The sequence below is a fragment of the Phocoena sinus genome, chromosome 2 (assembly GCF_008692025.1).
Source record: "Phocoena sinus isolate mPhoSin1 chromosome 2, mPhoSin1.pri, whole genome shotgun sequence".
NCBI classification, from domain to species: domain Eukaryota; kingdom Metazoa; phylum Chordata; class Mammalia; order Artiodactyla; family Phocoenidae; genus Phocoena; species Phocoena sinus.
In genome coordinates this window covers 75,444,694-75,459,789 of record NC_045764.1, presented here as the reverse complement: position 1 = coordinate 75,459,789, position 15,096 = coordinate 75,444,694, and the positions used below count along the sequence as shown (strand labels likewise).

At 41.1% G+C, this 15,096-nt stretch overlaps 1 protein-coding gene across 4 annotated transcripts in view; it reads left to right on the top strand.

The window, feature by feature from the left end:
* Nucleotides 1-15,096, top strand: part of FAM81A (family with sequence similarity 81 member A) — a 125,785-nt gene that overhangs the window by 90,097 nt on the left and 20,592 nt on the right. For all 4 annotated transcript variants that reach the window (XM_032622631.1, XM_032622629.1, XM_032622630.1 and 1 more), the window contains one exon: nt 4,287-4,405. In XM_032622631.1, the coding sequence (XP_032478522.1) occupies nt 4,287-4,405 (119 nt within the window). The remainder of the gene's footprint in view (nt 1-4,286; nt 4,406-15,096) is intronic.

The window sequence follows — 15,096 nt, the reverse complement described above, 5'->3', positions numbered from 1 at the left end:
TACAAAGAGACGGAAACCATGGGGGAAAAGATACAAGACTTAGAGGACAGATCCAGGACACCCAGCGTGTGAATAATAGGAATTCCAGAAGGAGACAAAGAAACAAAGGGAAAAGAAAAACCAATAATTACATAGAAGAAGAAAATTTACCCAAGTTGAAAATAAATCTGAGACTACAGTTTGAAGTGTTCAATGAGTTCTAGGTAGAATCGAATTTTTTAAAAAAAAATCCACAATTAGGTACATTCTGATAAAAATCCTGAACTCTAAAGATGGAAAACAAGCATCTAGGCATAAGGAGCCAAGGTGCTTTCAGAGGAAAAAGCATCAGACTTCCTGTCAGCTTCAAAGTTCACTGGGAGAGATGGCCTTTAGGTCAAGAATTTCATACCCTTTCAGTTTATCACCCATCCTTCAGAGCGAGGGAGGACGATATTAGACATGGCAGGTATCCAGAGAGTCTTTCATCCAGGTGCCTAGTCTGAGGAAAATGCTAGAGGAAGGACTCTAACCAACACACAGAGACTATGCACAGAGACCCTAAGATAGGGGAAAATGAAAAGGAGAAGCACAAAGGTAATTGGTGATCCTTAGAAAAAGACTTGTCATTTCATGTAAATGGATATAGATAAATGCCTGGGACTGGGTAACAGAGTGCTAAAAAAAGAAGAAGAAGAAAAAGATAATTGAAAAAGAAGGGCCCTTCTACAAGCAAAATTCTAATTGTATCCCAACTAGAAGTATTGAGTTATTTTAGCAACGCCTAGTTGGCGTGGGGAAAAGCAAGACGGGGAGAAAAGTAAAAATCCTTCCACATAAATCATCTGGGGTTGAAGGATGAAGGAGGGTGGGTGTGAATGTGCTAAATAAGTGTCTCGCGTGGAGGAGAGGGGTGCTGTGCAGGGATAGAGCCTGGAGTAGGTGCGTACATGGTTATAAATGTTGGGAAAGGGGAGGTAGCCATTCATGGACTAGCAATGGCCAGAACATTCCCCAGTTAACAAGGGGAGAAAAGGCAATGAACGGTAACCTGATTAAACCAGTCAAAATAGGGAAAAGGAGAAGGGAAACAACAACAAAAACACCGTAAATTGTAACTCTAAAGTGAGATGTAACAACAGCGTCCTACTGTGTAGCACAGTGAACTATATTCAATATTCTGTGACAAACCATAATGGGAAAGAATATGAAAAAGAATATATATTTCTCTATATAAAGAATATATATATATCTGTAGATACATATATAGATATATATAATGTATAGCTGAGTCACTTTGCTGCACAGAAGAAATTAACACAACATTGTAAATCAACAATACTTCAGTAAAATTTAAAAAAAAGAAAGTGAGATGGAAGGACAAATGAAAATATAAGGTAGCATGATGTCATGATTGAGAGCACAGTCTGTGGAGCCAAGCTCCTGGTGCAAATCCCAGCTCCCTCAGGCATTGCCTGTGGCTTTGGGCAAGTTACTTGATCACATAGAGATTTCACCACCTGTGAAATGGGGATAATAATAATCTCTCCTTCATAGCGTTTTGTGAGAATTAAACCAGTTATCATACCTATAGCACTTAGAACAGTGTCTGGTGTATAGTTAGACCAAGCAGATATTTGCTTTATTATTTATAAAGTATAGTAGCAATGTTAATAGTAGGTAAGATGAAACTGAATGTTACAAGCACTAAATCAGATGAAAAAGTTATTATATAATGGCTGTGGCCACTTTGATCATAAATCTGTATGTCCAAATAAAATGGCAGATAAATATGTAAAGTAAACAGCATTAAAAATGTAAGCAGACCTTGATGAAAGTATCTTACAGTGTAAGAATTCATAACACCTCTTCATCGTTGGAGTGATCTAGTAGACAAAAATAAATAAATAAGTCAGCAAACTCAATCTAATACGCAATATTGAACCTTTTGTTCCTTGAATAGTTTTTTCATGAAACTTTTGAAAAATCAGTCATGTGCCACAAAGCAAACCACAATACATTCAAAAAATTAAATATATTACAGATCATATTTTTGATCATAAGCCAGTACAGTTAGAAATAAATAGTAAAAATGATAGAAAAAAATCTCCTTGAAAATGAAGAAATACAATTCTAAGTAATCTTTAGATACCTAGATATCCTTAGACCAAAGAGGAATTCAAAACTGAAATTAAAACAATAAAAAAGAAAACACTTCGCACACAACCCGTGGACACAGAAAATACTGTACTAAAATGAAAATGTCAGGGCTTCCCTGGTGGTGCAGTGGTTGAGAGTCCGCCTGCCGATGCAGGGGACACGGGTTCGTGCCCCGGTCCGGGAAGATCTCACATGCCGCCGAGTGGCTGGGCCTGTGAGCCATGGCCGCTGAGCCTGCGCGTCCAGAGCCTGTGCTCCGCAACGGGAGAGGCCACAACAGTGAGAGGCCCGCGTACCGCAAAAAAAAAAAAAAAAAAAAAAGAGGAAATGTCTTCATTATTAAGGAAGAAATAGTTAAAGTAAAGGAACTTGGTACTCATCTTTTAAAATAACAACAACAAAAAACAAAACGAAAGCAAAAGAGAATAGATACTCAAGTTGACATCAGGCAAATCGGAAATTTTTTAAAAAATGGCTGAAAGGGAAACCATACGAGAAATCAAAAGCTTTCTCTTTGAAAAGAAGGAGAGACTTCCCCGGTGGCGCAGTGGTTAAAAACCCACCTGCCAGTGCAGGGGACATGGGTTCAAGCCCTGGTATGGGAAGATCCCACATGCCGTGGAGTAACTAAGCCTGTGCACCACAACTACTGAGCCTGTGTGCCACAACTACTGAAGCCCGCACACCTAGAGCCCGTGCTCCACAACAAGAGAAGCCACCACACTGTTGGTGAGAAGCAACCACACAGTGGCCAGCGTACTACAACGAAGAGTAGCCCCTGCTCGCTGCAACTAGAGAAAGCCTGTGAGCAGCAGTGAAGACCCAATGCGGCCAGATAAATAATTAAATACATTTATTTAGAAAAAAAAGAAGGAGAGACTGTGGTAATGGGGTGGCGGGAATGTGGAGGACAGAATACAGGGAGAGGAGGAGGGAGGGGGAAAGGAGGCGCTGAGCAAAAGGATAAGGAAATGTTCAAAGAAACGTCTGATGCGAACTTTTGCTTTTGAGGGGTCTCCTGTAACCTAGGACTTGGGTTTTCATATCTGTCTGTGTGTCCTTAGTGCTTCTGTCTCAGATTCTTTGCTGGTTTGGCAGGCACCATTGCAGCGTGGTTATGAGCTTGGATTCTCGAGCCAGGCTGCCTGGGTCAGTCCCAGCTAGCCACTTGCTCCCCAGGTGATGTTGGGTTTATCAGTTCAGTTGTTGGTGCCTCACTTCCTGGTCTATAGCACAGGTCTCCTGAGAGTACCTCCCTCACAGGGCGCTGTGTGGATTTGTGCATGTCAGCGTGGATCGCAGCCCTGGGCTCCTCCCAGGACATGCTCAATAAATACCACAGATGCCCTCTTCATCTCCATCATTCCTTTGCAGATTTCCCAGGATGGATGCTCCACAAGTTCATGCTTTTGTGTTGGGTCATACCATCTTCCAGTAGTTCTGCTTTCATTTAATGTCTTTTCTCTGAGACACATTCTACCATTCCAGTACTGTATAAATGTTGTTACGAATAGGTACTAGAAAGAATCATTAGCATTTGCTGTATTTACCATGTACTAGGCATTGTGCTAAGTGCTTTGTATGCATTATCTTATGTAATGTTCCCATAAAGTGGCCTTAAGAGTATAATCACCATTACTATCAACAGATGAGGAGAAGGAAGCTCAGAAAACTTGAGACACTTTCCCAGGATCACACAGCTGGAGGGACTGGAATTTGGACCTCTTTGTCTGATGCCCTCTTCCCCGCCTTTTTCTTGATTTATTATTTCCCAGATTTAGGGATCGTTCGCCTAAAACAATGACTATTAAAAAGCACCCTGGCGCGGGGTAAGACCTCTGAACTGTGCTCCACGAGTCCAGGCTTCTAGTCTCAGCTTTGCCTCTTCCTGCAGCGGGACCTCCATCAAGTCACCTGACATCTGAGTCTCAGTGTTTTTACTGGTAAATGCAGGGCCTTGGTCCAAGTGTCATCTCTGAGGTCTCTCTTATAAGCCCCTGGTTCTCCATGTATATCAGGTGACTATTACAAAGGAGCCTCTTCTGAAAGGAGTTGAACATTCTTGTTTTTACCAAAAGCGTAAAATGCTTCTGTGGCAGCATGTGAATTCCCGGATGACTCCGTTAGTGTTTTTGTGTGTTGCTCAGGTACTCCAGGAGCAGATCCGCGCCCGGGACAACATTAGCTATGGAACAAATTCTGCCTTAAAGACTCTGGAGATGCGGCAACTCTCCGGCCTGGGAGATCTCCGGGGACGAGTGGCCAGGTAGGTGGTCAGATGTTTGCACCTCTATGTATCAGGAGCGAGTTTTCATCAACTCCATTTTAGTGGGGAATATATTCGTGGAGCCCCAAAGCAAATCCTTTGCTTCTTCTAGTACATCCTCTCCTTTGCCCATAAAATGTAGCAGTGGCAGTTAGACCTTGTTTTGAGCAGCCCTGATTTCTTGTGCTTCTGTAGTTGGAGCTGTGTGTGCAGGAGTCGATGAGGGGAGGGCTCAGTTGACCTCAGTAATTTGCTAGGTTAATGTTATGTTTACTGAGCCCAATAATACACAGTTGGGACTTATAGTTTGTGTGTCTTTTTAAAATTTCACTTTTCTTGTCATTCATTTTTATTTTATTTTCTGAAAGTATTGGTCCATGGTAGATTGTACATTTGAAAAAGAGATCCTTCCCCTCAGGTAGGAGGAAGAGTGCTGTTCTAGGCACTCAGTACTGAAAGGGTGCCCCATGGACCAGTAACGTCCCTGTCACCTGGGAGCTTGCTGGAGGTGCAGAATCTCTAAAGAGTTTGCAGGCCTCTTCTGCTCTCTCTTGCTGTCAAGGGTCAAGCAGGAGTGTACACAGGAGCTGTGGAGATAATACGGGATTCAAATCATCTTGAGGCGAGAATGAAAGTGGCCTGCAAAGGGTGGGAGGGGGAAAAGGGGACCCACAGGATCCAAGGCCTCTTTGGGATGTTAGGGGGTATTTGTGCAGACAACACACGAAGAGCCCTGAATATTTGGCCTGTGTATTTGGGTCCACTGGATGAACATCTGTCTCACAGCAGAGGGCTCCTGGTTCTACTCTTGTGTGATTTTCTGTCCTCAGCTGGGTGAACTCCAGTCTCAGTATGGCCCTTGGTGAGAGATACCTCGTTGACCCCCTTACCTCTCTCTACCCTCGCACTGTACCTTTCAGCAGTAATCCACTGCTTGCTGTTCCCTGAATGGGCCATGCTCTCCTATATCTGTGCCTTTGCACATGCTGTTCTTGTACCTAGCATGCCTTTTCCCTTTCTTTTCTAACTTCTAGTCAGCCTTGAAAATTCAGCCTCCTCCAGGAAGTCTTCTCAGGTACCCCACTCTCTGTTCTATTGATTCTCTCTGTTGTCTTGGGGTGGAGTACCGCATCTTTTATTTTTGTACCTTCAGTGCATAGAACAGTCTCTGGAAAACAGTAGGTACTCAATAAATGTTTGTTTGGATGAATTAATGATTTGGAAAAATCACTGTAATTGGACTGAGAAAACTTGAATCTTTTCTGTGGAGATCAGCTGAAACGAAACCCCAGCTCTGTTACACCTCTCAGAACTATGAGGAGTTGAGGAGCTTCAGAGCTACAAGGCAGAGTAAGAAATTCAGGAGAACTTTGGAAATTTTCGTAGTCACTTGAGTTGCAGATGAAGATTAAGTGAGGCGATATATGTAAGAGGCTTAGTGTGTGCATGGGATGGAGTGAATATAGAGCAAATGGGACCTATTATTGTCTCAGGAGCAGCTGCAGTGAAATTTTCCTCGTAATACTGGTTCTAATTACAAAATTTTGAAATACTTTCAGGCATTTTACATTTTTCTTCTGCAGTTTCTTACTAACTTCTCTACCCAGCTTGTTCTTTCTCTGTAAACAAATGCCTTTTTACTCCGAAACAATTAAAAACAAAACATGTTGGAAGCACCACATATTTTTGCTTTGTTTTGTGGCTATATTCATCTTTTTCCTGGAACGCTAATGAGACTTTGTTGAAACAAACTCATGGGAAATAAAAATTCCTTGGCAAAGTTTCGGTTTTCTTGCATTAATTATATGATGGTGTTGAAAGGCTATGAACTTTTACAGTGATAGTCTTAATGACTAGGCTGCAACATTATTTCAGGTTTTATCTTATAGTGTTCATGGATCCATTGGTGAAGTAATTGATAGGAAACAGGTCCTGATTCCTCCGTGGAGATCCAGCTGGAAAGGGCAAAGGCAAATTATCTATGGAGGTGACAGACATCGCTACCCCACTAAGCAGAACACACCCTAAACAGGACTGTCTCGGAGAGTTTCCTACCCCTCCCTAACGCAGAGCTCAGAGTTCAGCTTTCCTGTTCCTAACGAGACATTTGGTCCATTTTTTGGCTTATCATCTTCATTTGTCCAAGACTCAGTGGCTTCATCCGCTTTCCTCTATGAGGTCTGTTTGGATGGTGTCAGAGCCTTAGAGGAGAAATACCTGTGTACTGAGGCAGGTGTGCAAGTTCCCTCAGGGTAAGCAAGTCCCGGTGTAAAGAAAAAAATAGATAAATTGGATATCATCAAGTTAAAGGTTTTTGGCCATTATAAATAATGCTGTTTTGAACATTCACGTACAAGTTTGTATGGTCATATGTTTTCATTTCTCTTGGATGTGTATACCTAGGAGTATAGTTGTTGAGTAATATGGTAACTCTGTATTTTACCCTTTGAGGAACAGAACAGCCAGACTGTTTTCCAAAGTGGCTGCACCATTTTATGTTGCCAGCAGCAGCGTATGAGGCTCTGGTTTCTACACCTCCTCTTCCACACGTGTTATATGTCTTTTTGATTATAGCCAAGCTAGTGAGTGTGAAGTGGCATCTTACTGTGGTTTTGATTTGCATTTCCCTAATAACTAAAGGTGGTGAACATCATTTAATGTACTTATTGGTCATCTGTATATTTTCTTTGGAGAACTGTTTATTCAGATCCTTTGCCCCTTCTCAAATTGAGGGTTTTTTTTTTTTTTAATTATTGAGTTGTAGTAGTTCTTTATATAGTCTAGATACAATTCTCTTGTCAGATAGCTGATTTGAAAAAAATTTCCCCCATTCTAAGGGTTTTCTTTTTATGTTCTTGATTGGGTCTGCTTGGTTCTTTAAAAAAAAAATTCTGTCTCTTTATTGGTATTCTCTGCTTGATGAGACATTGGCAGTATCTCTTCCTTTACTTTTTTTTTTGTGTGTGTGGTATACGGGCCTCTCACTGCTGTGGCCTTTCCCGTCGCGGAGCACAGACTCCGGAGGCGCAGGCTCAGTGGCCATGGCTCACGGGCCCAGCCGCTCCGCGGCATGTGGGATCTTCCCGGACCCGGGGCACGAACCCACGTCCCCTGCATCGGCAGGTGGACTCTCAATCACTGCGCCACCAGGGAAGCCCCTCTTCCTTTACTTTTTAAAGCAAATTTCCTTTATTTCTTTAATCATCTATATTTATAATGGCTGCCTTGAAGTTTTTGTCTTTTAAATTTGACCTGTGTGCTCTCTCACAGGCAGTTTCTTTTGCCTGCTTTTTCCCCTATGTTTATTTCACATTTTCCTGTTTCTTTGTATGTCTTACAACTTTTGTTAAAAACTGGATGTTTGAAAAATCTACAAACAGTAAATGCTGGAGAGGGTGTGGAGAAAAGGGAACCCTCTTGCACTGTTGGTGGGAATGTAAACTGATACAGCCACTATGGAGAACTGTATGGAGGTTCCTTAAAAAACTACAAATAGAACTACCATACGACCCAGCAGTTCCACTACTGGGCATATACCCTGAGAAAACTGTAATTCAAAAAGAGTCATGTACCAAAATGTTCATTGCAGCTCTATTTACAATAGCCAGGACATGGAAGCAACCTAAGTGTCCATCAACAGATGAATGGATAAAGAAGACGTGGTACATATATACAATGGAATATTACTCAGCCATAAAAAGAAACGAAATTGAGTTATTTGTAGTGAGGTGGATGGACCTAGAGTCTGTCATACGGAGTGAAGTAAGTCAGAAAGAGAAAAACAAATACCGTATGCTAACACATATATATGGAATCTAAGAAAAAAAAAAAAAGGTTATGAAGAGAACCTAGGGAGAAGACGGGAATAAAGACACAGACCTACTAGAGAATGGAGTTCTCTAGTAGGTCTGTGTATCCCCGATATAATTCTTTTTTTAAAAATTGACAAATAGTTGATTTACAATATCATGCTACTTTTAGGTGTACAGTACAGTGAGATATATATATATATATTCTTTTTCAGATTCTTTTTCCTTATAGGTTATTACAAAATATTCAGTATAATTCCCTGTGCTATATAGTAGGTCCTTGTTGGTTATCTCTTTTATATATAGTAGTGTGTATATGTCATGTTCTGCTGTTTTTGACAATGTCCTGGGATGTAAATTTCTATGTAGTCTGATTCAATTAAATTATTGCCAGCACTTAAGGGCTTAATGATGTATACATACAATAATTATATATATAATTATTATTATTATATGGAAGATGAGCAACTTAATGTTTTAAGTGTCATTGCCATTTTTTTTTCAATTTACATTAGCTTTATTGCTGTTGATTGAAAGAGATCAAGCTGGAACTAGAGATATTTCCTACGAATGTCATTCACTACAATTTAATAACTAGCAGAAAGCAAAACAAAGAAACCCCCAAAACCCAAAGCACTCTGTCAGTGGTTATGCAGGGACGGGCACCTAGGAATTTAAGTTGATATAGTTGTAAGATGTGCTTCTATATCATGGAACTTCTTGATAATGCCAATATTTTGTTAGGCCATGGATAACACCCATGTTGGAGGCTTAGATTATGATACAGTAGTCCCAAGGGAATACATTCCAAGACTCCCAGTGGATGCCTGAAACCAAGGATAGCACTGAACCCTATATATACTATGATTTTTCCTATACGTACATCCCTATGGTAAAGTTTAATTTATAAAGTAAGTAAGAGATTAACAATAATTAATAATAAAATAGAAAATTATAGCAATTTACTATAACGAATGTTATGTGAATGTGGTCTCTCTCTCAAAATGTCTTATTGTACTGTATTCACCTATATAAGGTTGCAAGATTATAAAATGCCGAGGTGAAGAGATAAAGTAAGGCATTATGTAAGTGTCATTGCCTTTTCTATGCCATACGCCACCATCTCATGAGCTGTAAGAGAAGATCTGCCTAAGCATGGTGCCCAAATCATGTCTGTTGCTAGACCTTCGGGTCTCTGTTCTGGACTTCTGACCACCTCCCTGCCATCATTGATCAGATAGCCAAGTGATAGAGTCATTCTGCCACCCGATGGCCGCAACCAAGAACTGTACCTGGGAGATAACAGCTGCCCAAAGATCCGAAAAGGGAAAATTTGCAATGAGTGCATTATTGGTTCATCTATAATATAACTTCAGGATGAAACAGGACAACTGGTCAGATTCATTGCAAATTCTTGTTTAACTAAAGCACCTGAGTCACATACGCAGCTATATTCGAGCCCCAAGTCTGCCTTTTATGAGTGTGTTTCTAGAAAAGAGAAGAATGATGTCTTTGATTCACTACTAGCTGAGAGAGTAATATTGCTTATCCTTTTTTCTTATATATATATATATATTTGAAATAATTTTAAACTTATAGAAAACTTGCAAGATTTACCAAGTGTTAGCATTTTACTTACTCTATCATTATTACAAGTAACTTACTCTATTATTCTTTTTAAACGAAATTTTTTCCTGAAACATTTGAGAATACATTGTTATTAACCTAAGAAAACCACAGTTGATTTCACTGTGTATATTTCCTGACGGGAGGCTTTGGTATCACACCCCGTGTCCCTCCCTGCATCCCCTGCCTACCCTGCCCTTGTACTTATGAAGGAACAGAAATGGTGTATGCTTGTGATAAACAGTCAGAAATACTATGAAATACATGAAGTAGAAGAATGGAGGCTCACCAGCTCCTAGCTCTGTTTTACTTCTTAGAGGTAATTAATGTTAACAGTTTGGTATCTGTCCTTTTAGACTCTTCTCATACATAATTATAAGATAATTTATCACTACGGTAATGTAATGATTTGCAGTGTAATAATTACCTAACAGTGGGATTTTAATTTTACAAGGTATTCTACATGCTATTCTGCCACTTGTTTCGACGTAACAATATACTGTGGGCCTCCTTCTTGTGTGCACACAAATGTGACGTACTTTTTAATTGGATAGAGAGTATTCTGCTATATGTATGTACCATGTTTGAACGTATTTAGCCACTCCTGTATTAATGGAAATTTATGTAGTAGTATTTGTGTTTCCAAGTGAGACAAAATATAAAAGCCAAGCTATAGCTAGTGCAAACGTGTGAGCCATGAGCTTCGGGATCATTCTGAGACTTTTCAAGTAACTTCTTCAAACATAGTCCCTTGAACAGCTGTGTAAAGATGGTGAACTGGTCTGATGGAGTGATACCTGACAGTTTCTAGCCAATAATCTTCTATTTGGATTGGAAAATAATGCCTTTCTATAGTATGTTAAAACCTCAGATTTCCCCAAATACGATTTAAATAATGTTTTGCTTAAAAATTGTGAACTCAAAATTTAAAAGAAGGGTATTTGGTGGTGTTTTTTTTTTTTTTTTTTTTTTTTTTGCAGTACGCGGGCTTCTCACTGCCGTGGCCTCTCCCATCGCGGAGCACAGGCTCTGGACGCGCAGGCCCAGCGGCCACGGCCCACGGGCCCAGCCGCTCCGCGGCACGCGGGATCCTCCCAGACCGGGGCACGAACCCGCGTCCCCTGCACCGGCAGGCGGACCCTCAACCACTGCGCCACCAGGGAAGCCCTGGTGGTGTTTTTAACCAGCATTTGTGGAGTGGGGATGATTTGTGAGGAGTAAATGAACTAATATAGGTCATGTATCTTGTACAGTGCATGGTATGTAGTACTATTCCTTAAAGTCATTCATTTGCAAATATTTATTGAGCCCCTACTACATGCAAGGCACTGTGCTAGGCACTAGGGTTTTAGTGATGAGAAAAGCAGTTGTCCTTCTTCCTTAAATGCAGCTTATATTCTTTCTAGCAGGAGAGAGAGACATTAAATGAATTATTGCAAAATAATTATTTTATTTCACTTATGATTCTGATTTGTAGATTTGGGGGGGGTTCTGTAGAAATGATATCATCTACAAGTAATGACAATTTAATTTCTTCTTTTCTGATCCTCATATCCTTAGTCTCTTCTTCTTGTCATCTTGTACAGGCTAAAATGTTCAATACAGTTAAGTAGAAATTGTGGTAGTGGGCATCTTTCTCTGGTTTTCAGCTTTAATGAGAATACCTCCAGAGGTTTTCCATTTTTGGATGATAATCAAACATGGATTTATCAGATTCAGTATGTTTTCTTACATTCCAAATTTACTAAGAATCTTTATAATTTGCATTGAGTTTTCTCAAATGTTTTTTGCATCTGTTCAAATCATCAGATAATTTTTCTCTCTTAATCTGTTAATGTAAATTTAGCAAGGTGGCTATATATATTAATGTACAAAGGTCAGTTTCTTTACTGTAAACCAATAGCAAACAACTAGAAAACATGCTTAAAATGAAGATACCATTTAAAATAAAATCAGAGAATGCGTAATAACTAGGCATAGATCTAACAAAAATTATTCAAGACTTCTTGAAAAATTTTAAAAATTTGATTAAGAAATAATGAGAGGGGCTTCCCTGGTGGCACAGTGGTTGAGAATCTGCCTGACAATGCAGGGGACACAGGTTCGATCCCTGGTCTGGGAAGATCCCACATGCTGTGGAGCAACTAAACCCGTGCGCCACAGCTACTGAACCTGCGTGGCATAACTACTGAAGCCCACGCGCCTAGAGCCCGTGCTCCGCAACAAGAGAAGCCACCACAGTGAGAAGCCCGCACACCGCAATGAAGAGTAGCCCCTGCGCGCCGCAGCTAGAGAAAGCCTGTGTGCAGCAACAAAGACCCAACGCAGCCAAAAATATAAATAAATTTATTAAAGAAAAAGAAATAATTAGAAAACATTAGTAAATAGAAATGGGTATTATATTCAAGGGTAGGAAATCTTAATATCTTTAAAAGTATCAGTTTTCACAAATTAATCTTTAGAATCAATGGAATTCCAATTAGAATTCAGAGTTTTACAGAGAAACTTGATAAGATGATCCTAATGTTTATATGTCAGGGTTAAGAGTAAAAAATATCCGGGACACTTCTGAAGATGACCAAGGAGGGGAGAATTGCCCTACCAGATGATAGCAAGACTTGTTATGAAACTACAGTAATTAAGATGGTATGTTGTTGGCTTAGGGATAGAGAAACTGAACAATGGAATAGGATAGAAAGTCCAGAAATTGAACCACACATGTCTGGGACTTTGGTATATGTGATAGATGGCACAGCAGATCAGTGGAGAAAGGAGGGATTGTTCTGTAAGTGGAGCTAGAAATTTTATTATCCTTATCAAAAAAGATCCTTTGTTTCCTGCCTCACACCAGATACAAAATCCACTCCAGATGAGTAAAGGACTTAAATGCTAAACATAAGAATTAAAACTTTTAATAGAAATATATAGATGGATATATTTTAGGCCAGCAGTCCCCAGCCTTTCTGGCACCAGGAACCAGTTTTGTGGAAGACAGTTTTTCCACGGACCGGGGCAGAGGGGATGCGGTTTGGGGATGATTCAAGCACATTACATTTATTGTGCTTCATTTCTATGATTATTACATTGTAATGTATAATGAAATAATTATACAACTCACCGTAATGCGGAATCAGTGGGAGCCCTGAGTTTGTTTTCCGGCAACTAGATGGTCCCATCTGGGGATGACGGGAGACAGTGACACCCGAAGTGTGTTGCTTATGTCTAGTCTCCTCCGTAATCTTGTTTCGGTTGCTGTCACTGCAGAAAACTCTGCAGGATGTTGGAAATGGAAGCAGGCTTTTCAGTGCTTTTGTGGCAATCTCAGGCTGTTCCGCTTTCACCTTAATCCAGATCATATGAAGTTGTCTCAGACATACTTTTAAGGCCACCGTCACTTGCAGTCTCAAGAAGTTGATCCTCTTCTAGCATGGACAAAGTCGCTTCACCTGGCTTATTCACAAATGGGTCGCGGATCCATTCCTTCCCTGTTTGGGGGTCTTTTGTGCTTGAGAGGTAATGCTCAAACTCTTCTGAAAGCTGAGATAGGTGATCATGCACCAGCTGGGAGAAAGAAGGCTCTGGCTCAGTCTCTTTCAAAATCTCTGCTAATGTTTGAAACATGTCAAAAATCCTAACGTTTACTCATCGCCCCCATAATTCCAGTTTGGCTTTGAATGCAGCCACCTTATCTGCCAACTTGAACACAGTTGTGGTTCTCTCCTGAAGTGACAGATTGAGTTCGCTGAGCAGGTTGAATATTTCTCGCAAGTAAGCAAGTTTTTTTTGTTTTTTGTGGGTTTTTTTTTTTGCGGTACGCAGGCCTCACTGCTGTGGCCTCTCCCGTTGCGGAGCACAGGCTCCGGACGCGCAGGCTCAGCGGCCATGGCTCACAGGCCCAGCCGCTCCGCGGCATGTGGGATCTTCCCGGACCGGGGCATGAACCCGTGTCTCCTGCATCGGCAGGCGGACTCTCAACCACTGCGCCACCAGGGAAGCCCACAAGTAAGCGAGTTTTGTGACCCATTCTGTGTCACTGAAATGTGCTGCCACTGGTGACTGTTTTTCTAAAATCTCTGGAGCGGCTCTCGTAACTCAAAAACTCTGGCCAGTGACCTACCTTTAGAAAGCCATCTCACTTCTGTGTATAAGAGAAGACGTCTGTGCTCTACGTCCATCTCCTCACGGAGCTGCGCGAACAGACGTGAGTTAAGGGCATGTACTTTAATGTGGCTGATAATGTTAATCACGTCCTGCAAAACGTTGTTAAGTTCAGGTGACATTTTTCGGGTAGCTATCATTTCTCTATGGGTGACACAGTGTGTAGACTCACATTCAGAAGTGACCTCTTTGACCTGAGTAGTGAAACCAGAAAGCTGTCCAGTCATGGCAGCCGCTCTGTCTGTGTATATACTGACACAAAACGACCAATTCAGTTTTCCTGATATGTAATCATTCAAAGACCCTAATAGTTCTGCAGCTGTGGTGTTGGTTGGCAACAAAAGTGCACATGACATATCCTCATGCACATCCTCCTGAAAGATGTATCGCACAAAAACAAGCATTGTTGCCTTGTTGTCAACTTTGGTAGACTCGTCAACCTGGATTGCATACCATGGTGACTCATTAATCCTCTCTAACAGTTGTGCCTTAGTATCTTCTGCTGTTTCATCAATTCATCTAGTTATGCTGCTAGCCGAAAGAGGAACACATGCCACCTTTTGAACTGCAGCCTCTCCTAAAAGTTCACGACAAATGTCCTTAGCAGCAGACAGGATCAACTTTTCACCAACAGTAAAGGGCTTCTTAGCTTTAGCAATGCAGACACATTTCATGCTCTCAGTGCAGACACATTTGATGAAGTGGTGGCCTTCAATACTTGCTTCTGTTCTTCGTGTTCATGTTTTTTTCTTTTGAAAAACTCTAAAGCCTTGTCTTTTTTTTTTTTTTTTTTTAAATTTATTATTTATTTTATTTATTTATTTTTGGCTGCATTGCATTCCCGTTGCTGCGCGCGGGCTTTCTCCAGCTGCGGCTCGTGGGCTGTAGGCACGCAGGCTTCAGTAGTTGTGGCGCACGGGCTTCGTTGCTCCGCGGCATGTGGGATCTTCCCGGACCAGGGCTTGAACCCGTGTCCCCTGCATTGGCAGGCGGATTCCCAACCACTGCGCCACCAGGGAAGCCCTAAAGCCTTGTCTTTTAATGCAGGGTGCTTGGTCTCCGCGTGGAGAAGCAGTTTTGAAGGTTTCGTGCCTTTGT